General features: G+C 42.1%; 2 protein-coding genes across 2 annotated transcripts in view; one reads left to right on the top strand and one right to left on the bottom strand.

Moving 5' to 3' along the window:
• Window positions 1-25,464, bottom strand: part of cdh23 (cadherin-related 23) — a gene marked incomplete at its 5' end in the record, with an annotated part of 174,404 nt that overhangs the window by 33,316 nt on the left and 115,624 nt on the right. The window contains 23 exons of the mRNA XM_080482426.1: window positions 115-342; window positions 532-660; window positions 940-1,068; window positions 1,699-1,848; window positions 2,067-2,168; window positions 2,547-2,935; window positions 3,483-3,618; window positions 4,100-4,248; window positions 4,917-4,977; window positions 9,056-9,204; window positions 10,710-10,823; window positions 11,041-11,193; window positions 11,575-11,794; window positions 13,293-13,438; window positions 13,986-14,175; window positions 16,757-16,864; window positions 17,087-17,199; window positions 17,581-17,697; window positions 18,649-18,721; window positions 22,193-22,320; window positions 22,476-22,581; window positions 24,398-24,635; window positions 25,270-25,334. Coding sequence (XP_080338552.1) covers window positions 115-342; window positions 532-660; window positions 940-1,068; window positions 1,699-1,848; window positions 2,067-2,168; window positions 2,547-2,935; window positions 3,483-3,618; window positions 4,100-4,248; window positions 4,917-4,977; window positions 9,056-9,204; window positions 10,710-10,823; window positions 11,041-11,193; window positions 11,575-11,794; window positions 13,293-13,438; window positions 13,986-14,175; window positions 16,757-16,864; window positions 17,087-17,199; window positions 17,581-17,697; window positions 18,649-18,721; window positions 22,193-22,320; window positions 22,476-22,581; window positions 24,398-24,635; window positions 25,270-25,334 — 3,393 coding nt within the window. The remainder of the gene's footprint in view (window positions 1-114; window positions 343-531; window positions 661-939; window positions 1,069-1,698; window positions 1,849-2,066; window positions 2,169-2,546; window positions 2,936-3,482; window positions 3,619-4,099; window positions 4,249-4,916; window positions 4,978-9,055; window positions 9,205-10,709; window positions 10,824-11,040; window positions 11,194-11,574; window positions 11,795-13,292; window positions 13,439-13,985; window positions 14,176-16,756; window positions 16,865-17,086; window positions 17,200-17,580; window positions 17,698-18,648; window positions 18,722-22,192; window positions 22,321-22,475; window positions 22,582-24,397; window positions 24,636-25,269; window positions 25,335-25,464) is intronic.
• On the top strand, window positions 6,245-8,992 carry LOC308121267 (uncharacterized protein). Its single transcript, XM_080482428.1, has 2 exons — window positions 6,245-6,350; window positions 7,806-8,992. The coding sequence occupies exon 2, from the start codon at window positions 7,818-7,820 to the stop codon at window positions 8,319-8,321; it is 504 nt and encodes a 167-aa protein (XP_080338554.1). The 5' UTR covers window positions 6,245-6,350; window positions 7,806-7,817; the 3' UTR covers window positions 8,322-8,992.

Here is a 25,464-nt window from a genome sequence, read left to right as displayed (position 1 = left end):
TTTTATCATCTTTTAAATAACATCATTGTAATGTCACCTAAATTAGCTGAATGTCAGATTCAGAAAAAAAATTAATTACTTAATGAGAGGTAGTTGATGTTTGTTGTGTCTTACCGACAGAGGAGGGGTACCGTCGTCCTCCACAGTAACGGTGAGTCGGTACTCCTGTTGGCGCTCTCGGTCTGGAGGGGCTGGCCGTGTCACCATCTCTCCGGTCACTCGGTCCATGCGGAATGTCAGGTCCTGGTTTCCGGCAGTGATGTAATAAAACAGCATGGCGTTGGGCCCGATGTCTTGGTCGATGGCCATCACACGGAGGACAGAGGTACCTCCTCCAACATTCTGCAAAATACATTTAAGACACCATTTTTGGGGATTCCCTGTGACTAAACAAATAAAAACACTGTACAAACTGACAATCGCCGACTGTTCAGCTTCTTTTAAATAACTAGAAAACTCAGTAACCTCAGCACATTTAAGAGTGAATTGAACAGTGACCCCGCTTGATGTGTTGTGATAGGACTTTTCTACCTCGCTTATGCTGACGTTGTAGCCCCTCTGGCTTTCAATAACAGGTGCATTATCATTGACGTCCAGGATGTTGATGGTGAGCGAGTGGTCTGTGTGTCTGGGAGGAGAGCCATTGTCGATGGCTCGCACCTGTAATAATACACAACGACAGTTCAATGTTTCTATTTTTCTTTTAGGTTCCTAAATGAGATCATAACGGTATGTGAATATAAAAAACAACAACATTGTTTTGCAATAACATCCTTTAAATTTATTGTCTTTCCATTATATTCCTTAAAAAATTTACTTAGAAAATCTATATTATAATAGAAGCTGAGGCTCCCCAGGGGAGGCAGACAAACGCCAATAGTGGGGACATAAATATCACACGTCGCTGTCATCTTGACTACATGTGAATTGCTGGCTGACCCTCAGTAAGTAGCGGTCCACTGACTCCCTGTCCAGGGGAGCGTTGACGTACACCTCCCCATAAGTGTTGTTCACCGTCTTGATCATGAACACATCCTCCATGTTGCCTGCCACCAGAGTGAAATTGACCTGAGAGAGTGAAATTAGTGTGAATTAGTGAGCAGAAGGAAATAAACAAATCATATTACAGTAAACAAACAGGCTGGTTTTAAGATATAGAACAAGTGTGAAGAAATAAGAAGTGACATACAAGTTGTGGTTAGGCTGGTGGTGAAAAATATGCAGAAGCAGGTTGTATGTTGTCATACACACAAGGTTAACAACAATATGTGGCAGTGTCCACTTTGTATCGTTCGGAGAAACCTGGGAAAAAGTGTGCCGATGGCAGGGCCGATTGTCCACCCTGCTAAGATGTCAAAATCTAAGTCAGCTGAAGTGAAGCTGAAGTTTTATTTAAGTTATTGTGCAGCAGCCTGTTGTTTCGACTACAAATGTAGAAATACAGAATAAATCTATAGGAAACACCAAGAGTCATAAAAACTACAACTTAGGCAGTCATAATTTGTCAATGTAACAAATTAATGCTGATATGTTTGCAAAATTCACCACCATTATGTTTATAGTTTTAAATAAAATTTTCAGGAAATGCATATTTATTTCAAAGTAAAATGTGTTGTATCCATTGCAACATTCTTACATGTGTCTAAGGTTTTTCTGGTGTTTTTTTTTTTTTTTTTAACCATCTTTTCCTATCCTCACCAGTCCATTTGATCCAGCATCTTTATCCCTTCCCAGCACGACTGCCACCTTCTTTCCCATAGGCGTGTCCTCTGGGATGTCCACTGAAGTGTCAGATGTGATGTCAAATTCAGGACTGTTGTCGTTCTCATCCAAAATAGTGACGGACACCTGTGAACACATGAAATCAAAGTTAGGTTTTCCTGCCTACTACATTTGACCACATTCTATGCTGAACATAAAATCTCACCTTCTGCAGGTCCAAAGAGAGATGCATTGAATAAAAGAGCAATGCCGTTAGATTTTATAAATAAAGTAAATTCCAAAATGCACTTTTGCATTTGAAGAAGAATATAAGAGCTCGGACCAACTTGAATGAAGTATCTTACCACAGTGGAGTCCTTTTTAGGCCCTCCATCGTCAGCCACAACAGTCAAGGTGTACATATCTCCCCTTTCTCTGTCCAGCAGGCCTGTCACTGTGATTCGCCCCTGAAACATCAAACACATCAGCACATGTATCCATCCCCATAAAGATCCAACCGAAAATGGAAATTCCCAACATGACAGACAGAAAGGACGGAAACACAGTAAACTAACAAGTATCATACAAATCAACAAAGAAATCCCCATTTCTACCTATCAGGGGAATTAAATGACTTCAAAGCACACAAACCCTTTGATCAGCTTACAGGCATGAGAGTGCTGCCTTAAATCACAGAGGAAGAGGTGTTGTTGAATCACACTGTGGTTGATAGATGAAACCTATTTGACAGAAGGTGGGTGTACTCTTTGAAGTGTACAGAAGAGAAGACATGCCTATGGCGCTCACATGATCAGCACTCTTTACCCTGCAGCTGCCATGCTCACCGTGACGCTGTCTATCTTAAAGAGAGCCAGAGCGGCGGGCGACGTGTCAGGGTCGAAGCGGTAGGTCAGCTGGTTCAAGTTGTCAGCAGACTGGGCCTGCACCTGAACCACCTCTGTGCCCGTGGCGATGTTCTCACGCAGGGATGCTTCGTAGCCTGCAGAGAAGAAGGCCACGGCTTCATCCAGCTCGTTCAGCAGGGTGACGTAGACGGTGCAGAAACCCTGGTGAAATGGGGGAGCCTGGTCGGTGGCGGAGATGTTCATCAAATAGGTGGTCTTGGTCTCGTAGTCTAGGTAGTCCACAGTGGTAACCAGGCCCGTGCTCACATCCACCTCAAACTTGCGGTCGGAGCCAGAAACCAGTGCATAAGCAACTGATCCACCATCACCTGAACAGGAAAGGTGAAGGTTATGAGCAGATAAAGATCAGACAGTTTTCCTGTAACCATGTTTTACTTAACACAGTTGTCAACACGGACCTGGTAGCTGTGTTTTGTTGCTATTTTTCAGATTAAGGCCTCTTCTATTGCTTTGGAAAAAGTATGTCACAGCGTCAAATGTGTCATAACGTATCTAAGCAACACTTTACACCACGGGAAGTCAGTAGAGGAAGTTTGTACTGTTTAGCAGAAGTTTTGAGCTAAAATGTGGTTATAGCAAATACAATGTTTTGAACATGTCAGAAGAGAAAAAAAAAGAGATGTAATATTTCCCCGTGGAAAGACACCCACTAGTGTTTGAGTTGGTGAGTTTAAAACTTGTAGCAATGCTGCTTTAGAATCACAGGTCAGTTTATAAGGTGACAGCTAACTGTGTCTATCTGTTGGAAAAGGACATACAGTGTCTTGACAACAGAGGATTCAGTAAAAAGAGCTGACATCAGATTTGAGAGTCACTTTTCCCCCCTTTTTTGATCTTGGAAATGAATGAACTTACCGGTGTCCGGGTCTGTGGCACGCACCACAATCACAGAGGTGCCGATGCCAGCAGTCTCCCTCAGACCCAGACGGTTGTACTGTTGCTGGGTAAACACTGGCACCTCATCATTGGCATCATCAATATATATGATCACCTGTGGAAATAACAGTGGGGATGTGGCATGATAACGAGAACATATTCAGTTCTTTTTTTTTAAACCCAGAAGTTACATGAACATTTGTTTTCTGTTGTTTAACTGCTGCAAAGCATTTGACAACCTTTGAGCAAGTAAAACCTGTGACAACTGGTGCCCCCTCAAGGAAGTTCTAGAAACTCCAGCTTAGGAAACACTCTTTTAACCAATTAAGACCTGGAGCAGCATGCACTTGACTATCTCTTTAGGGCTGAATGTAATAATAACTAATTAATATGATGCCATTATAATGACCTGCGATCAACGTGCGTGAATTAAATGACAATGACTCATTTTTCACTTTATGCTCTTTCTAAACACTTTACTTATGTATACCGCATTTCGCAATACATCTTTACCATGAAAAATGGGGAAGAAAACTTGCACAGGTTTTATTGTATGCCCAATGTGTTCTCTATTCCACCTCTCGTTTTGTTCTTACCCTCACAGAGCTCCTCATGCTGCCTTCGTCACTGTTGTAAGCCTCCACCTCCAACATATGTGAGCTGCTGGTTTCTCTGTCCAGAGCCCTGAGGCCTCGAGTCACCAGCCCGGTCTGCCTGTCTACACTGAACAGCTTGTTGCTGTTCCCTGCACGCATGCATTCACAAACACGAGCGTGCATACAGACATACGGAATCAAAGAGAGAGGGAAAGTGAGACAAGCCAGGGGAGTTTTACAAAAAACAAAACAACAACAGCCATTTCAGCAAAACATGTTTTCTCTGGGTTCAGTTGTGTGCCGGGCTTCTTTTTTTTTTTCGTGTGGAGTTTGATCTTCCTGTCTGTGCATTGATTTTCTCCAGTATTCACCCGCAGTCCAAAAACATACATATGGGACTAATTGGTGACACTACATCGCCCTTGGGTGTGAATGTGAGTGTGTGTGATTGAGGCTGCAGCGCCTCAAAACCATGCATTGGATGAGGCAGTGAAAAAAAAATGAGCGGATTGATTTATCTCATCAGATTTTCAATTTCACTACAGACATATGGGTCAGGTAATTTTAGTAGCTGAGATTGTAAATTGACTTGTTCGAAGAAGATGTAATTACTCAAAGTTTAACTTGTTGAAAAGACATGATACAATGATTGAAACAAGGAATTACCAAACTTGTGCATGTCAATGATTAGCTTAAAAAGAGTTTTTGTTGTGTGCTCTTTTTAATGAACATCTGCATTAAAAGCTACTATCAAGATTCAGGCTGCATCCGCTAATGACCAAGAAGACTGTTAAAATCCAGGGACTGTGACACTCACCAGTAAGGATCCTGTACAGAACTCGTCCGTTCTCTCCCTGGTCTGCATCTGTAGCTTGAACCTGTGAAGAGAAATATTTGTTTAGTTTCTTTGAATATGTACATAGGGACTCGGGGCACAACCAAATAACAATATGTAGACACACACCATCCAGCTTTTCTTAACAAATCAGCAGGAGCAGTTTTGATTTTACAACTGGTACTTTTATAATTATTATGGTTACAACAAATGCAAATACATTCACGAGTTCCCGAAATCCAATTAACATTTTTATGAGAGACTTAAAAACTTAGATGAGTATCAGTAAATCTGGGATTCATAGGTATCTGTTTCTTGCATTGTTAGATAACTTTACATCTCCTATGAACTTCGTTTTTTAATAATGATATGACTTTTGCGAGCAGATGGATTAATGCATACACTTTCCCATTCTCCACACATCCACTGGTACCAAGTGTTTTGTTGCCACAACAACCCCTTCGCAGCTTGGCAGAGACAAAGTCTCTCGCTCTGTTACAGGCAGATCGCCAGAAGCACCCCCCAAAAAAAACCCCAAACCAGCAGCACAGACAGTACGGCTCCATGGTGTACACAGATAAATAATGGAGCATGCTGAGCTGCTGGTGAATGGGCCATGTCATAAGGCTGACTTCTGAATCCGGAGAGGCACACAGCTGCTGGCAGTGGACGAGGCAGACTTCATGTCACACCCCTCTCCTCTATAGATGAATGGAAACCTGTGTCGGTGCCCACAAAGTGCATATTTGATTGCATACTGAGGCACACACTGGAGATGCCCGGGCGCATGTACATGCTCTCAGGTGCGCAGAGATACAGATGTGCACACAATGTCTTGCAATCTCTGTGTCTCTGTGTAGGTCCTCCTCTGCTCGCTCTCACTCCCTCTGTGAAGAGGGGCCCAACTTCAGTCTCATTAGCTTTATAAAGAGATGTGGAGAGGAGAGGAGAAAGAGGAGGAGAGGGGAGGGGGAGATGGAAGGAAAAAGGGGCTGGGGGGTCAGATTGGTGAGTGATGAATAGGGCATTACACAGTGGAATGCACCACTTAGACCATAAAAGGGGGTGCATAAAGTGCGGCACGACATTGCAGAGCCAGATGTTGTAAGTGTAAGCATGTGGAGGGTAAACACAGAGAGATTTTTCACAATCCTCTCAATGTGGTTGAGTAAGCTGTATTGTCTATGGTTCCCAGGCGTTAAACTCACAGTTGGATATGACTATTATGTTGTTCCACACATTTTACCCCCTTTAACTTTTCAGTCCTCTCTTCCTCCCCAGTGTTTCCCCCTCTGGTTCTGGGAAAGCAGGAGTTTAAGGGGGGAAAAACAAGCGTGTAGAGCCACGAAGCAGACCTGACTTCAGTTACTGGAACTAAGCAAGGGGCTGTTTTTAAAGAGTCTGCAAAGTGTGGGTGTAAGTACACATTCCTAACGGGGTTTGTTCCACATTGCAATTGGTTCCATGTAAGGAATAAAGTTAAACTCTTCAACTTTTAAGACTAAACTTACTTATCTCTGCCAAATGTTGATGCAGCTTTGAAAACAATTATTATTTTTTTGTGCAATCGATCGTTTATGTCTGTCAAGTGGTCTGATTTTGCATTTAAACTGTAATGAGTGCGGTACTTCGACATGTGAGTGGCCTGGCATGTGCGTGAACAGTGAATGCTTTTTAACTGAATATGTGGAAGCTGTGTGCAATGCTTATGGATGATTTTGATTCCTTTACTTAAATACAAGCAAAATGCAACAGTACATGTCCCACCTCCAGCTGTTTATCTATTACTCACTCATTTTTGTCTTCCATGCTAGAGAGAGTATAGAGGATACAGAGATATAATGACATAAAGAATACCAAAACTCCAAAACCGACCATGAGGAATTTAATTGAAAAAGAAAAAGGCAACATATCCTTCTAGAAATTACTGGAGAATATGAATGTATTTTTGAATAGGTTAGGCATGTGTGCTCATCAGGAAGTTGAGGTTGAGTTTTACAGTTTCGAAACTAGCTGAGCAGTCAGATCTGGGGCAGCAGCAACAACGTGGGGTGAAAGAGAGGGAGAGTACCTTACAGCTAAGCTGCCAAGCTTAAGAACAGCGTGCCTAATCACCAATACACGCAGGCTACACTGTGTGTGTGGGTGAGAGAGAAAGTTTGTGTTTGAATAGCTGTGTGGGTGTGTGCGTGGCGTATGTGCTTGGAGGCGCTGACTAATGAACTGACTCTCTAACGAGCCATCCTGCTCCACTGGCCTTTTCACAGCTTTCCTGGCATTTGGTCTCAAAAATAATTTCACGTCCCAATGTGTTTCCCTTAAACCGATAAGCCATGCTTTGTCTCCGCTGAATTAGGGACGATGACATTTACAAATGTTACCATGCTGAAGATGGGGGCACAGTGAATGAGAGGGGGGATAATTGGAGACCGGGGTAGAAGAGGTGGGTGCTTTGCATTATACAAGGGGGCATTTTAATAAACCCAATTTGTTTCACATTGAAGAAAGCCTGTCAAGCATTGACTGTTTTGTAGTCCTTGATTTAATAGCTACATAATTGTCGCAAATGCCAAATACTCACACTCTGCGTGCGCATGCAGGCGTGTCTATGCATATTTGTGCATGTGTGCTCATGTATTTAAGTGTATGATCCTTATAAAGAGAAAAATATGATAATGAGACCCAAAGTAAACCTACTCAGCTGGCTTTAGCTTGGTTAGTGAAGCAAAGCGCAGCGGCTCAAGACAGCTGATGTAAGCACTTTAATGGAGACTGACTGCATCTGTGGTTAAACAGAACCACTCATGATACATGTACTCTCAAAAACATGCTGACACAGAAATCCTGCGGAATATTCCTTTCTCCTGACAGGTCTGAGACAACATGAACACCACTGACCCAGGCTCCAACTTCACCTTCACCTTGAACACGGACAACGTCACTCTGTCCAGCCTGACCACTGCCGCCACCGCCATCTCCCCCTCCGTCACACAGCCTCCGTTCTACTCTTCAGATGCGCACGATCCAGAATTCACCATCATGGTGGTGCTGGGCTTATCGCTGCTGCTGGCTGGACTGGCAGCCTTCCTGGCGGTGTGCCGGCCATCTGACCAGGACGGGAACTCTGAGGCGAGCTGCACACCTGGGGAGGGCTTGACCCGTGGGAGGAACCTGTCCAGCGAGCCACAGCTCAAGGTGTGGAAAAGGCTGGGCTCATATCGACGCACGTACAACCTCTCCTTCAGACGGCCGCCTCATCGCAGGCCACATGAACGGCAGAGTTCACGTGCATCTCAGCCTCCGACCCCACAGACAGTGCAGCCAGCGGCCAGCACGGAGCCGCAGCTCACCATGCCGTGTCTCTTTGACTATGTGACTGAAATCTGACTCAAGGACCTTCTGCGGGATGAATGACCGATCCCTTCATACACTGTATTTTATGGTTGTTGCTGTGAACATCACTAATAAGAGCGAGTAATGACTCCATTTTTAGCATTTGATTTAACATTTTTTGAACTGTAGATGTAAAAGATTTGCGACACAGTGCTAAAAAAGTACTTAAAAACATGGTAATCAAAAAGCCATTTTAGCCAGGAGACACTGTCTTGTTTTTCACTGCAGATTTGCACTATATTCACAAGAGATAGAAGCGATTTAATCCAACTCTGATTACTGTGAGCAAATCTTACAGCAAGCCACTATAAGAAACAAAGACTTATTTTCTAGACCAAACTTGAGCCTCAGAGGATGAATTTGCCACTTACAAAATGAGTTTTTAATTTTCACCCGTCACATTGAAAGTCTGGGGACAAGCACCATTCCTTTTCATCACACTGCTAATTGTTCTGATACAGGAAACTCCATCCATCTGGTGATTTGTGTGCATTAAGACAAATACAAAGAATGTTTAGTTTTTTCAGCACAGTTTCAACCACGTCTACACGTATTGTGGATTCGCAGAACTGAGAAGACAAATGCAACCTGAGCCAAAAAGAGACTGCTCTGTATTCAATATGCTTGTTTTTTTGAAGAAATAAAAAAATATTTTGTTAGCTTGCACAAAGTGGTGTTTTTTTTTTGTTTTTTTTATTCGGATGTGTTTTGCAGCGTGTGTTTTCTACCTGAAGGATGCTGGTCCCTCGAGGCACGCTCTCCAATACGCTGGTCTCATAGCTGTTTTGGAGGAAGATGGGTCTGTTGTCGTTCACGTCCTGCACTTCCACAAACACAGTGGCTGTGCCCGTTCTTCGGCTGCCCGCAGGACCATTGTCTGTGTGCAAAGACATGTTCAAAGGCACATCAGCTGCCATCAGTCAGGTTGATGCAGGAAGCAGGGTTCCTATAATGGGTGCATCAACCGTGTGGTTATAAATCAAATAGTAACTCCACCCTAAGTACACTATCCAAAACAGTACCTTGCATAACCTGAACCTTTTTGCTGTGCGGGGTTTGCATGTTCCCCATGTGCCTGCAAGGGGTTTCTCTGGTTAATTAAGCATTCTGGAACAGGCTTAAGCAAACCCATGAACAAGAAGAAGGATGATGCTGGATACACATTTCATACCAGCGGAGTAAATGAAGGGCTACAACCTGCAAATGACATCCCTAGATTAAAATTTTGATAGATTTAGTGACAGAACAGTGGCACCGAAAATGTTAGAAAAAAGGAGTCGGGCATTTCAGATATGGGACGACTGTGTCTCAGCTGGGAGGGAGGGTATTTTTCCAATCTCACGGTTTGCAGTTTGAGCCCTCTAAACATTCTGACGCACCTTGTATGTACGTTATCTCCACCAGAGTGTGTCTATACATGATTAAATGGTCAAATGAGTGCCAAATGCATGATACAGCTTACCACTAGTTGTAGATAAATACAGCCAGGTTATGAATTGGCTAATGAAACCAATCTTATCAAATTTTTTGACTTTAATCTTTGCTGTTTTCTATTTGTTGAGCGTCGCAGTGCAGCGTCACATTCAAGGAAGAAAGATTAAGAAAGATGATGCACCCCCTGTGATCCTATCAAGACAATGAAAAAAATCTCACAATCATTTCAGATAAGTTATTTTAGTCCGAGAGTTAGATGAAACTTCATGTGCTCAACATTAAAAATTGACAAAAAATTGACCTGCAAATGTATCAACACAAAGGTGTTAGAGTATGTTTTAAATCAGGTACATTCTGAAAATAAATACAGAATTAAAATATTTCGTGCCATTTTTCACAATGGTATCTTTATTGAAGATAAGTGCTTATGGGTACAAGAAGCTCAATGGGTCCTTTCTTAACTTTCACTTTGAAAAATAATCTTTAAAACAGAGGGCAGCATAAGAAATAGCTTGTTACGAAGATAGTCAGAGAACGAGAACATTGTTAGCGCGTCAAACTTGGGTCATTTTGAGCTGCTTGTAAATTAAGACAATGTGTGTAATTGTGTTCTCCTGCAGTTTTACATTATGTTCTCCCCTCGCATGTGTCTGTGGCCCCCTCAGCAGATAAGCTGCACTGACTCAATGGTTTCCAAAACAGGAAAACCTCAGAGTTTTTGTTCTATTTTTTCAAACAGGAACAATGAACAGTTGAGCAATGGCCTGAAATCACTGCAGATGTGCAAGCATCAGTTTTGTTTTTCATCATTTTCATACATGGGCAGAAAGGAGCTGCTTTGAAGAGAAGACTAGGACAACATGCCATTATAGCAAATGCAAACACAGATTATGTGAATATGAGAATAATCCGAGATGATTAGGTGAAGGATTCGAATAAAAAACATACCTATAGCTTCTACAACTAGTGTGTATGCTGCCTGGGTCTCTCTGTCCAGGCCAACCACTGTCCGCACAATTCCATCTCTGAAGCCAACACTGAATTTACCATCTTGGTTACCACCTGAAAATACAACACAAAACACACTTTAGAAAAAATATATGCTGTTTTATCAAAACAGAGCAATTCAATTAGTCACAGTATGGCTATAATCGAAAAGAAGCACACACAACGAGCTCTCCTCACAGACGTACAGAGGATGGATAAATGGATGACACTGAAGAGGCACAAAAGCCACCTCCACACAAATAAAGGAAAACCTCCCAGTGTGACCTCTGACCTGTTATGAAGTAGCTGAGTTCGGCGTTGAGACCAGCGTCGTTGTCAGAGCAGGTGAGGCGCGCAACAACGTGGTCTCTCGGGACGCTCTCCTTCAGGGTAACATTATACACGTGGGGGTTGAAGGTGGGCGTCTCGTCATTTACATCCAGAACTGACTCGAAGACACACAAACAAGCACACAAACAGAAAGATGTGAGGACACACAGCTTGATGTACACAACGACAGTTAAGGCAGTAATGCAGTGCAGTGAGTACAACTAAAAAAGGGTTTGCTCTTCTGAAGTGACTCAATTGATTTATTTGCAAATGCCAGTAATTGTAGTTTAGATTAGTCTTGTATTATAAACACACTTAGGAACATGTCCGTGTCTTTTAGCATCCCATCAGCAGGTGGCAGCATTTTGCACATCAGAGAAGCCTGATGGCTTTTAGTTCTTCATTATGAAAAATTCAATTATACTGTGGCTTGAAAATGTCACCAGTGAGATCATTTTCCAGAAGTCTGAGAGGCACTTAAACTGAACTCTCTCACCTGTAACAGTGAGGGTTGAAGTGGATGTACGAGGGAACTTTCCTGCATCGTACGCAATGATTCTCAGATGATACTGAGCGATCTGCTCACGATCCAGAACTGCTGTGGACGTGAGAATGCCAGTGGAGGTGTTCAGGGAGAAGTCAAGGCGAGGCATGCCCATCTGTAAAGCCATCGTGATCAGACCATTCTTGTCCTCGTCTGGGTCCTCTACCTGGACCTGAACAACCAAACGATAAGGAGAGAATGAATGAAAGGGGGTGAAATAGCAGCGTAGGGTGATGGTGACATAAAAGCATTATTTCGTTGGCAAAGCATCATGTCTGAAAGCGGTTACTGGTCATCAATAATAACTGGAATTTTTTTTTTTCTATAACTATACAGATGGGTGACAAATGAAACTAAAACCTTGACTTCTTCACAATTAACATGATGAAGAATTACTGCAGAACCTCGAAGGTGGTTTAGATTTCATGTCAAGATGGCAAAAGGAAAAGCTCTAATGACTTTGAAAGAAGATTTATAGTTGGGAGGTTTCAGTACAAAGACAGACAAACGTCTTAAACCTTGTCATTAAAATTTACACCATACAGGGAAAAAAAACAAAAATCTAATGCACAGGGTCAGAAAAAGAGCAAAAATAAAATCGCATATTGTGATAAAAACAAAACCCCCAAAAGACAGATACAATAAAGATAAACGTCTCAATGTTTGCAGCAAGTAAAGGGACATCTGTATTTGCTTGGATAAGAAAGTTGACAGAGTCTGTGAGAAACTGCACACATTTAGAGACTGTGATTTTCATGAGTGATCAGTATACTTTATATTGCATGAGGAAAAAAGGTAGAGGAGTAACTCTGTATTGGGTAGCTGAAAATGTTAATGCTGGATGTGATCTGACATGAAAAACTGTGCAAACAATCAGACAGAAAGTGGTGGTGATGGAAAATACACACTTGACAATTTAGTGTTGGAGAAAGAAAAAACACAATGTATAGATGCAAGAAAAAGCAAACGTTCACCACATTAAAAGGTGGGCATGTGGATATGCCAAAACAAGGATAAAAAAAACAAATACAATAATTGATACACATCAAGTGTGTATGGTCATCATTTTCCCTGGGAATAACAATTTCTATTATGTGGCAACTGAAAGGAAAAAAACCCCCACCTTATTCACAAGGTGTTGATGTTGATGTCTGTGTATTTATCATGACATTATGTGGCCTTCGGAAGCAGATGATTTCAACCGAGTTGAGTGGGAGTCTCTTCACTGAATAGTTAACATTGTGCTGTAGGTGAGGAAATATCTATTCAAATAATGTTGTCAGTCCCTCCATTCGTGTTCAGAAGTCAAAGCCAAAGAGTTTCTGTACATTGCTCGACTAGAAGCACATGGTGGCCAGCACATAATCTAACAGACTCTCAAAAAAACAAATGATGATACATGCATTGATAATGGTTTTCTATCAATTTTCAGATATCGTGTGTACCTTGGGGATGTATGTATGTATGTATGTATGTATGTACGTATGTATGTATGTATGTATGTATGTATGTATGTATGTATGTATGTATGTATGTATGTATGTATGTATGTATGTATGTATGTATGTATGTATGTATGTATGTATGTATGTATGTGTATATGTATGTGTATATGTATGTATATGTGTATATATAAATATATAGAAATGAGCAGAGCTTTGTGTGTTTACCCTAAAAAACGAGGATCCAACAGGCAGTCCCTCTGGTACTTCAGCCACAGACGGCAGATTGAGGAAGGTCGGGTCATTGTCATTAAGATCCAGCAGGTTGACAAAGACTGTGGTGCTGGCTACGGCTCGCAGTGGAGGCGTGCCGCCTAAAGAGGGAGCCACAGAGATATTCAAAGACATGCACACGTGCATGAACACACCTGTTAGGATTTCATACCTTTAAGGAACATTGATTGACTTTATTTCTTTTAGGTCAGCCATAACCCAGACTTGTTTCACCCTGGGCTTTACCCTAAACTCAACCCAACTTTAACAAATTCCTTCCCGTGAAAATTTAATCATTTTTCTCATGAGAAATTGAGTCTTATCCCGGCAAGGATGACAAACCCATTTAAATGTTAGAGTGTAAACTGATTTAGGTTCCCACAACAGTAATAGATAGATCCCCCCACACACACGTACACACACAAGGTGTTATGGTCAAAGGAGGTTTTACTAGTAGTTGTAAAAACTTTCATGGTTGACATAAAACTTCAGGGATGGGGCTCAGGAAAAAGAGGGCTAATCACTAAGATTTGAACGTTCTGTGCTAAGAATGATATAAACAATTTAAGGTTTGTTTTGGATGATTTAGGTGCGACATTGGCAAATCCGCACAACACACATAAACTGACCCACACACAAACTACTCACGGTCGACAGCTGAGACGATGATAGTCCTCATTAGTACCACGTCCGCGGGGTTTGAGCTTTCCCTGTCGAGCGTTACCCCACTGGTGCGGATCTTGCCTGTACTGCTGTTGATGGTGTAGAAAGGGTTTTCTGGGCTGATACTGTATTTCACTGTCCCATTGTCCCCATTGTCAGGGTCTATTGCCAGAACCTAGAAAGAGAGGAGGGAGGAAAAAAAAAAAAATCTATAGGCTTGAACTTTTAAGACAACCTTTCAAACGGACAAGAAAAGTTATACTGGCCAGGTTCCATGAAAAAACGTTGTGTGGACAGTGGTGAGATACGATTCATGACAAGAGATGACAGGGAAAAATACTGAATGTTTGAGGAGGAGTAAAAGAGTTGGTGCAAAGAACACCTTCACCTCAGCCCATGAGCATCTTCACATGCAGCCATTTCCAGATGTTGTAACACATCCCTCAGCAGAAAGAAAAATGGTAACGTCTCTTTTTGTGACACAAAGTGACGATGGGTGATGAATGTGAGGAGCCGGGAGCCCAGCTGAAACATTGGCTGATTTTTAAAAAGCTGATCAATTATTCAGTACGCTGACTAAAAAAACTGGAAACTGGTTAATTGGTCATTAGAGGAACAAAGGTTTTGCAGGTACTTAATTATTAAGGGGACATGGTAGGCAGGCATCTAAGAGCCTCATTGATTAGCAATTGCAAAGACAAAAGTAGGTGATATAAGATGTTGGGAAGCGTCTGGCCAGGGCCAGTTGAACCAATCAATTCTGGGCCGAGAAGAGCACATTAAAACATTGTGAGCAAATATATTAGCCTCGTCTATTGAACCGTGGCCCTGGCCTGACTGCAGAGACCCAGAGAAGAGAATATTGTTGTGAAAGGAGATATTAGGGCAGACTGACTGTGTGTATCGGAGCTACAGCATTGATGTTTTGGTGCTCTGAGATTCGAGTGGGCTGATCCTTGCACTGGGCACAGCAGCCAAATTCATCGGCTCGCTGGACACCTCCAGGACTACTCAGCAGGTGGCTTCTTGTCACCATGGAAACACTGGCTGCACCAGGGCTACAGTGGGGCCAATTACAGGACTGTAAGCTTGGGTGGTCAGATTTATTGAAAAATGGTCAGAGGGCCAATAGCGTCTGTCCGCCGAGCACAGAGTCACATACAGTATGCATCGCATCGCTGGATGCACCATGAATGAACTGCGACTGAGGAACAGCTACAAGAGAGCATGAATAAGGGGAAAACGTAGCAACATTTGAGCGGCGCAAACCTTGTATCTTTCATTTCTTTTCCTTACGATTTCTCCATTCCAATGTCTTGCTCTGCAAGACAGGTTCTCGCTTCCTTCTCTGCCTAGCAGCTGAATAATTTGCTATGCGTATGACTGCAGGCTACATTTTAATTAGCAATCAGACTCCCTTAATTACACTCACTGACGCCTCTTTAATTAATGGACAATCAGGGCTTAATTAACAACAACACATTGCCAAAGACACCAGCAGGACAGAGAGAGAGAGTTTGGGGTAATAGTGGAGTTTACTTTGTGATGACCTACACGGTGACGGCAGTTTGTCCATCGATCAGGGAGACAGAGCCTTCAACAATATACCTTTATCAGCGAGAGTCCTGTTTTACTGTTGGGCGATCACAGTCTGCAATCTGTGATCTTCCAAACAAGATTACAACTATCTTCAATCTCTGCCGTTTGATCACTTCGCTTTAAAAGCAGGTATTTTAATTGAAACACACCTTTTGTGTATCTTAAAAGTCAGAGTAATTTAATCATGCAACGGACAAAAATAATGAAGTAAAGAAGAAAGGTAAAGCAGAAAATACTGAAACAAGCCTGTGTTTATTACACACAATTGGGTTCAAAAAGTGGATAAAGGTAGTGCTTAATACATCTGACAGCAGTTACATGTTATGATTCTAGAACTATTATTCCACAGCACCAACACCCTTTTAGAAAAAATCTATATGTCAGAAAGTCCAGTCTGACCCAAGGATGAGTTGTGTGACAAAACATTGGCTGAAAGTTTTCCAATTTATCTAAAAGGGATTGTTGTATTTTAGAAAGAGTGGTGGGCATAGACACACTAGTTATCTTATTGTATATAACTATCATCAAAATACACACTGTGAGGTTGCATAGGTAAAAAACCTTCATGAAGCTTGCAAGAGGTTGCAAATAGAGGACTTGGGCTGGTGACATTGAACTACATCTTGCACCAGAAGACATTGTGACGGTACTTCATGACCAAAAATGTGTACTTAAAGGTTGTTATCATATTTCTGATCAGGACCCCTCCAGATAGGGTGAGGCTGTACATGGCCGCTGCACTACAATAAGTTTGACACTCCTGTTTAAAAAACTTTACCCAGACCAAGAGTGGGCGATCCATGGTGGCACATAGGCACATACCCCCCATAGTCTGATTGGTCACTCTATGTTCATTTGCTGTTGAATAGCTTACTGACTGTACTGAAGAAGCAGATACTGAAGAGAACAGTGTAACCAATGGGACACATTCCACAGTGTATTAAAGTTGACACCGGAAAGTTGAGAAGTTAAGAGCATCCTCTTTACCAGGGGCAAGAACTAACTTGACCACTTGGTGAAGATATAATATTAAAGGTGGACCAGAGTAGCCAGTCCATTGCATACACAGGCTCACACCTACATGTTAGGAGCACCGATAAAGATGACAGTTGTTTGCTTGGATTACAGGAGGAGGCTGGAGTATCCAGTGCACTTACAGAGATAACGTCAGTGTTTATCGGACTCATCTCCACTACGTTGGCATGGTACGGTTCATCTCGCCACGCAGGAGGGTTGTCATTGATGTCCAGGATTGTGATGTTCACCTAAATTAAGATTTAAAACAAATATATATATTATTTTTCTAAACCCTAAATAAAATGATACAATCTAAAGACATTTTGCTCATAATCAAACAAAAAAAGGCAATAATTCCTCACGGTTGATCAATAAAATCTTTTGTCAATAATTGAAGATGGACATCATATGCACAATAAAGAGCAAATATAAAAGTCACATGATCAGACATGACGGTTGGAAAGTTGTACCGTGGCAATGCCAGTCTTCTGCTGTGGGCCCACCCCTCCATCTACCGCTCGGACTATGAGGATGTACTCAGACTTCAGCTCTCGGTCCAGCAAGGCTGTGGTTGTGATCTCTCCTACAACAAACACACCATCGGGGGGAAAACAGTAAAGAAAATGTAGCAGCCAGTACAGCAACAGGATGGGAGCCATCATGATGCAGTTTCTCATGTCAGGAGAAAGTGTAGTGGAAAGAAAAAAAAAAAGGGGAAAAAGAGAGGCTGATGAGGATCCCAGTACAAGCAAGGCACAATCCTGTAAAATGAAGGGCTGCAAAATCAAGTAAAAAAAGGCATTAACCGAGCAGAAATGTATAAGAATTCTTTTCATTACTGATGGGAAAAAAAAAGAGATCACATTTCAGAAATTCTCTATGCCAGCATATGTTCACAAATTTTGTACACTTTCACATGTAGGCTCCCACACATACACACGTATATGCACACACTCATGCATACCTGAGCGTGAGTTGAGACGGAACTGAGAGGAGCCCTCCAGGGAGTAGATGAGTGAGGCCTGGCCAAACTCCCGCGAGGCGTCCAAATCAGTAGCATTCACAAGTAGCACAGTTGCCCCTGTGGAGTGGAGGGGAAGAGAGAAGGGAGTGAGACAAAGAAAGTTACAACTCACAGAGTGGTGGGAAAAAAAAAAAAAAAAAAACTGAACTGAGAGTCATGGGGAGAATATGTGAAATCTAGTAAAGACACCGACAGACGAGCTGCACAGACAAACTGAAATGGCATTCATGCAGCAAATTTCTTCACCGCCCCCATCCAGTACTACTGATGGCATGGCAGTGAGTGGGTTTATGGATTAATGGATTATCAGCTTGTTTGGCATAGTCCACACTTGGCACGAACCTGATCAATACATAGACATGGGGATGAGAGGCTAGTCACAGCCCCAGGGCTAGCCCTCAGCTCCGTCTCACAGCCCAAGCCTTAGGCCCCCAGCTCAGGGCCAAGCACTTTAGACACAGCTCCCTAAACCTCAGCCCCGGCTCAAGCCGCTCAGCTGAGCGCTCCTTCAAAATCAGGCCTGAGACATTAAAAAAGAAAGAAAGAAAAAAAACAAAAAAAAGTCCAGCATCTGCTGAAGCTCGGCGAGAGAAAGGGGCGGTCAAATATCTCATTTCCCTCTAGCGACTGCAAACTAATCTATTGTCTGGGATGAAAGAGTCTTCTGAATGCATGCATGAGACTGAATACAGCAGCCAGTGATTTCCGTCGAATAGTCAATATCCCACATTCTGACTGAGCATTTAAAAACATTATGCAAAATCAAAACAAATAAGGCAGAAATGGCCAGAGGAAGGGAATGAAATATAACACAAAAAACATATCCCCAGGAAAGCAGAGCTATTAGTTGAATATGCTAATAGTAAGGCAATTCAAGTAAGAGGCGACTGCATGTGCTACACGTGGTGTTTGAATTGTTGGGAGTGTTTAAGTGCTGTGTTGTTTGTGCACACGAGAAAATGTATTCTCACAACTCAACTGTAACCCTGAATGTGCAAAGTGGCTCACCGGCGATGATGTTCTCCGGGATTTTGACGATGTAGGACGGCTTGCTGAACTCGGGTGGGTTGTCGTTTTCATCCTGCAGGAGGCACAAACATCAACTGCAGCTCAAATCAAAGCAATAAACAATGAAAAAATGCAAATGTATCTCCAAAAAAAAAAAAAAAAAAAAAAGCTAACTAAAGAAGGTTTGAAGCTGTCGCCACACTTAAGCACTGAGATTAACATATCCGAGGATCAAGACAATAGGAGGCACAAAGTGTTTTTAATATTAATTCCTCTGATGTTGGGGATTTAATTGAATTGAGAATTGCATTCAGGCATTGCAGTCAATTACATTTGTCATTTTATTGTACAGGAGTGAGAAAAAAAGCATAGAGAAGTAACATCCGACAATGAGGGAGATGATAAAAGCACAAACACTGGTAATGAATGGTGAGAAAGTCACAAAAAAACATTATCATTAATGCCATTACCTGACAACAAAGGCTAATCATGACCTGTAATTTGACAGGAATAAATGACTACAACATGGAACGGCATCTACTGTCACACGGACTTTGTATGAGCATTTAAATTTCACACAGCCTCCCACTCATTGAATTAGACTACTTCACACCAACACATCCAGTTGTGTGGCTATTCACAGTGAGGCTCCCCACTGTGTGAGCTGCTGAGAAATGTTAACACTTTAACAACAGTCACTGGCACCATTATCTATCTGGGCTCGGCGAGCTACACTGCTGCAAAGCATTGTGTGTGTGTGATGCTGCCAGCTACTGATAAACCCCTGTAGTGTGTGAGTCACGACACTGTGGAGGACAGAGGGAGTGAGAGAGAGAGAGAGAGAGAGAGAGAGAGAGAGAGAGAGAGAGAGAGAGAGAGAGAGAGAGAGAGAGAGAGAGAGAGAGAGGCATACAGGGAATACTGAATTGTGAACATTTCTTCCAGCTGGTTTTAGCATTCTTCTACACAGGATTTCCTCCTCATGTAGGATGTGTATAAATATGCTTACTGTCCTCACATATCAAAGAATATTCCAGCTGGACTCATCCATTCTACTCAGATGTTTCTTCTTTTATGAATAAAAAGTTATATGTATAATGGATGTTTATCATGGGAAATGAGCTCAAGAGGCAGCAGAGATCGTGTTTATGAGCTAATATTTTTTTTTATTGTTGTAGTTATAGTATCTTAGCAAAGATTTTTATTCAGGTTTTTACTTCGTTTAAAAAGTTAACACCGAATGCTTGAAACCTTAATCAAGATGTATGGTATGTATATTTCTTGTATGGTATTAGGTTAACCACATTGTTTTTGTCTATATGTGTAATTTAGATGCATATCAGATCACATTTTATGACCAGTCCATGCAGGAAGTTTTCTTAACCACTGTAGCTATAACCCTGTTGGCATACGCTTTGAGGCACACAGGAATCTGAACAACAGATCACTTAACATGAATAAAATGTCATGTTTGATATCCAGACACAAGCTCCTTAAGCTGAAAACATTCAGAATATTACAGTCAACCTCTATTCTGACCTGTGAGCAGACACGGTTTACAGATCCAAAGCTCCAGATAATGATGCACACAGAAAGCTTTATATAATTAAATGAATCCATGTCTGTGAAGACTATGAGGGCATATTCACAAGGTCTTTCTTAGGGAGGAAGGGGAATGTGAATGCCATGAGGTTGCAAGAAAAACCTGCAGCAATATTTTGGCAAAAAAAGGAACTTTGAAAAAAAAAAAAAAAGTAAAAAAAAAAAGAGGTTATTTTTCTAGTCTTAAATATATTAAAACATCTCTGATCCACAGGGAGAGAGAGAATAAACAGCTAGAATTTTTTTTTTGCCAGTGCCTTAAAATAAGACATGATAAGACAGACAAAAGCAAGTGAACTGGAAGCTGAGATAGCTGCACAGACTGTGATAAAAGTGCAAACAAAGCTGTAGTCAGACATGGATCAAAGAGTTTTCCATATAATTCAGAGGGTGAGGAAATACTGAGTCCCACTATGTGAATTAGATATATATGAAGCGATCTACCATGTGCTCGCTGACACCTGTCACACACTGGATCAACGGTCTGATAATGATGAAGCAGCTTAGTCTTCTTTCAGCACACATGACGTAACACCTACAACAGTTCCTCTTTCTATTCTTTCGAAGTCACATCTGAGGGGAACATCAATAAAAAGGCTTGGAGATCTGGCCTTTGAACACGAGAAAGCTGTGAGGATTTTTGTCACGAGGTCCGTCTGCTGTAGAGCCATGGGTTATTAAACAAAAGTACCAACGCTTGAGGACATGTTTTATAAAGTGTGAATTAGAAAGATACTCAGCTTCGAATAAAAGAGAAACAAAAAGCTATTTAACTATCAACACACTGGTCTGTGAGTAAAAAAAAATAAAAATGAAAAAGCTTGACATTGTCACCAGGATATAATTGATTTTTTGCAGGAATATAATAATAACAAAATCCAATACACCTGCTTAAGATTTCCGGAATAGAGCAGCCTTCTTGTTGTAGACAATTGCTTGAGCTCCACAGTGTAAAATTATTGTTGAGTTAAAAATTAAACTCTTTTTTTGACATTTATGTACATGAGGGGGAGGTTTCTCTGCCATTCTTGGTTCTGCTCAGTGGAATATGCTACAAATTATTGTTAAAAAGTACATTCATTTTCATACAACTTAAAATGTCTCAATGTAGATGTACTTCATAAATCTGGTACACATTTGATCTGTTAAGGGAAAACACTTGGAGATATCGACAATCACAGCAAATAATTGAGGACTGCTTCCTTCAATCCATCGGATTACACCTGTGTTAATGCATGGTCATCTGTGTATTCATAATGATAACAGATGATGAAGTGATCTCACGGCAAAGATGTGCAATAACAACTGAATGGGGGAAGTGTGAAGGCACGGGGTGTAGTGATAAGTACTCTGGCCAAGAAAACTTGGATTTAATTGTGAATTCTGGCTTGTTTTGCACATTTTCCTGTGCCTGCATGAGCATGACGGCTGTGTCAGAAAGGGCAGTCGGCATAAAACTTGTACCAAGTCAAACATGAGGATCACAATATGTTGTGGCAACCCCGGAAGGGAGCAGCTGAAATATGATCATCCCTTCTGCTTCCTCTCACAATCTAAAGACGTGGTTGTTTAGTTAATTGGCATATTTGTCCATAGGACCGAGTCTCGGCAGTGTGTTTAACTGGTGATGGACCACCGAACAGCCCAAGATGGGGGGTGGGGGGTGCAAGGTTACACTTTTTATCAACAGGAATGCACAATAAACCACATAAAAAAATTATCTTACAGTGGTAATATGAAAGCGTATCATTTGAGTCATACTGTAAAAATGGCGATGAGCAATACACTATAGATGACACAGATATAAATGAACTACCTACATGACACTTTTTTTTTTCTGTATCGACAGATTACCTACTGTAATCTCATTACAAGAAGATGCTTGCAGCTATAGTTGTTGCCATTCCAGGACGGGAGATTGTCTGGGTGACGTTGAACTTACAATCACTTCCACCGTAACAGGAACGGTGCTGTTGAGGGACGGGCTTCCTCCATCTTTGGCCATAACTGTCAAGTAAATCATCCCATTGGACACCTTCTCATAGTCCAAAGGCCTGGTCACAGTGATGACTGGTGTAGGGAGGAGAGGAGAGAAAAGGTTTTGTTGCAAGCGTCTTATCTGGAATGTGCTGCTAAATCATAGTTGCAGGTCAAACAGCAAACAAAAGGTGTAGTTGAACTGTTCAGGCACTATGTAGAGTTTGGTTTGAAAAAGGTGAGTGTACCTGCATATCCCTCCACCATGACAATAGCAAAGTAATCGGGGAAAGCTGAAGCTGAAGTGATGCTGTATGCCAGGAAGTTGTTGGGGGGTGAATCCTCATCTGTAGCCTGTGGGTGAGCAGACGGGGGTGGGAGAGGGGAGGAGAGAAGGAGTGTCTTTAACATATGCCTCAGTGACAGTCAGAAGCCCATAGAGAGAAGAAGTTGTGAGTGAGTGAGTGAGAGAAACACACACTGTGTAACAAGACAGATGCTGCCATTCACTGCTAATATTTATATGTGTACGTTTGCGCAGTATGGGTTTGTGTGTGTGTGTGTGTGTGTGTGTGTGTGTGTGTGTGTGTGTGTGTCTGTGCATTTGTGTGCAGCCAGGAAGCTGTCACTCTGTGGTGGTATGTTATTGAACAGATTAAAGCTGATTCTGGCTATTAGTGGTGCAGGCGTCAATACTGGATGAACACCAACCGAGCCCAGACAAGCCAAGCAGGCAGAGGACAGACGAAAATGTACTTTAGTGGGGCTAATCCACAAAAACATCAACAACAATGACACCCCCTCATTATTCCGGAGTTGGCAGGAACTTAAACATGAGTCCTCCGGCTGTGAGGGAAGTCTACTGGGCCTCACTGGCATCATTAGAGGCTGGACAGGTTGTCAAAAACACTCATGTATCTCTCCACAACACGCATATCTCTAGTCTTTGATTTAATGCCAGAGAGATGAGTAAGCAATACCTTTCTTCCCCCACAACTTCCTAAGCTGTGCCTTTCTCTTCCAGATTGTCTTCCTATATCGAATTTCAACAAATAGTTCCACATCAGACAGTCGCTTACCACTTGAAGGTAAGATAAGTTAGGGGCAGCAAATCAAACCGATGAGTAGCAAAGAAGCCGTTAGAATAAGAGGTGCACACAGACGGAAAAGATTTAGCTTTTAGAAAGCACAGAAAGTCATCGTGGGAGTCACAAACCTCTGAGGCAGGAGGCAAACAGCAGAAAAGCCTCTCTTTACTTTGTCTCCCGACACAGCCTCTCCTTCCCTCTTTCACTCTCTATACTTTCGTGCTTGTGGTAGTGTGTTTGCGTGAGTGTGCGTGTGTGTGTGTGTGTGTGTTATATTCCTGGGCAAACTGCTGACGCACACAATAGCGCGACCAGCTCCACAGCTTCATCCTCTGGGGTGGCGTATTAATATCAGTGGAGTTTAAGGTTAGCTCACACTCATCAAACACGGCAAGCCAAGCGTTGAGCTCAGCCATCAGTAAGTTCTTGCAATGTAAACGAACGCCCCGCCATAGTGCACGGTGGCAGGGCAAGCCACGAGGGACGAAATATTCTGTCTCTCCAGGGTGCAATCAAAGCAAGCCATTAGTTACCACTGTGCCCATGCACCTCAGCTTTTTGTGTGGCAGTGACTGATGGCCAAACACTCCGGGTCGGCCGGTTCTCTTTGGATACAGTGTACACAAACAAATAACAGTAGTAGCACAGACGAGACTGAAAAAAGCAAAGCTGAGAGACCCTGAGATTGATCGTCGGCTGCATGTGTAGTTTGGATGTAAATCTATTATTGGTGGTTGAGAGAAGTGACCCAAAAGTAGAATAATTAAATATGAGATCAATAATGCATTTTATTTTATTTTTTCACTGCAGCAATGTCAATTGTTTATCGCAGTCAAACACCTATTGAAAAATTGCAAGCAAATACCATCATGAATGCTGATTTTGGTTTAGAGAGTAAACATTTCAAACCTCTGAAATTCACAGGTGTATGTTTATAGGGTATTTCACAGCAGCAATAAACTGGAGGGTTTATGACACTGTCTTAAGAGTGTACTTTAGGCCACATTTCATTGGTCTTGGGTTGTTAGTGTGTGTAGGTTAACTTCTCAACCTGATGTCCATGTATTTAAATGATGTCTCACCCGGATTCGGGCCACGGGCTGGACAGCTTGCTCATTCTCTCGAAGCGAGCCCACATACGCCTCTTTCTGGAAGAGCGGCGCATTGTCGTTGACGTCGAGCACGTTGACGCGGATCCTCCCTGTTGTCACCTCACCGCCGCCGTCCTTCGCCAGCACGGTCAGCGTAAAGCGACGCATCAACTCGTAGTCAAGACTGGCCCGCAGAATGACCCAACCGGTTTCGTCATCCAATGAAAACCTGAAAGGGGAAAACAAAAGAAACATCAAATTCATTTTCCCCCTATCGTGTCGGAGATGTTTTATACATGTATTCTCATGATTTAAAATGTGCTATGTTTGTGCATATTCATGCATTCAAGTGTGATAATGGGACTTCTAGAATGAATTAAAAAGTTAAAGTCCTCATCACAGATCTTTATTCTGACGTTTGAAGAAACAATGAGCCAGACGTGAGCAGTTCCGTATTCGTGCTCTGCGGAGCAAATCTCTCTGTCATAGGGATTATTAGTAAGACGCACCAGTAATGATGTTGTTTAAATAAACTGAAGTAGTAATTAATTAGTAGTTTATGAGAATGTGTCTTTTTCGTGGTGTGCCTTGCTGTGTGCCTGTGGTCTAAAGGGAGCTGATGTAAAGACTGGCGCCAGACGTGGTTGGAGCTCAGCTGTCTCTGGCGAGGCTGCGAGCCAGAAGCAACGCAGTGCAACTGTTCACAAGGGGCCAAATAAATAAAATATTTATGTGATTTTGTCCGTGTGTGTGAGAGAGAGAGAGAGAGAGAGAGAGAGAGAGAGAGAGAGAGAGAGAGAGAGAGAGAGAGAGAGAGAGAGAGAGAGAGAGAGAGAGAGAGAGATTGTGTGGCTGGGTCTTACTGGTCTGGCTCATCACTGAAGGAGTAACGTACAACTCCAAACGTGCCCACATCGCCATCTGTAGCCTAGATGGAAAAGACAGAAAGAAAAGGGTTCAGTTTTGAAATCATGGTTTCTTCCCAATTAAACCTTTAGCATACGGAGTTTTGTGTCCCATGTCAACTTTCATTTGTGGTTACTCTTCCTTTTTTAGAC

The sequence above is a fragment of the Lipophrys pholis genome, assembly GCF_963383615.2.
Source record: "Lipophrys pholis genome assembly, chromosome: 15".
NCBI classification, from domain to species: domain Eukaryota; kingdom Metazoa; phylum Chordata; class Actinopteri; order Blenniiformes; family Blenniidae; genus Lipophrys; species Lipophrys pholis.
The sequence above is the reverse complement of the archived record's forward strand: the minus strand, read 5'-3'. Positions and strand labels throughout refer to the sequence as shown.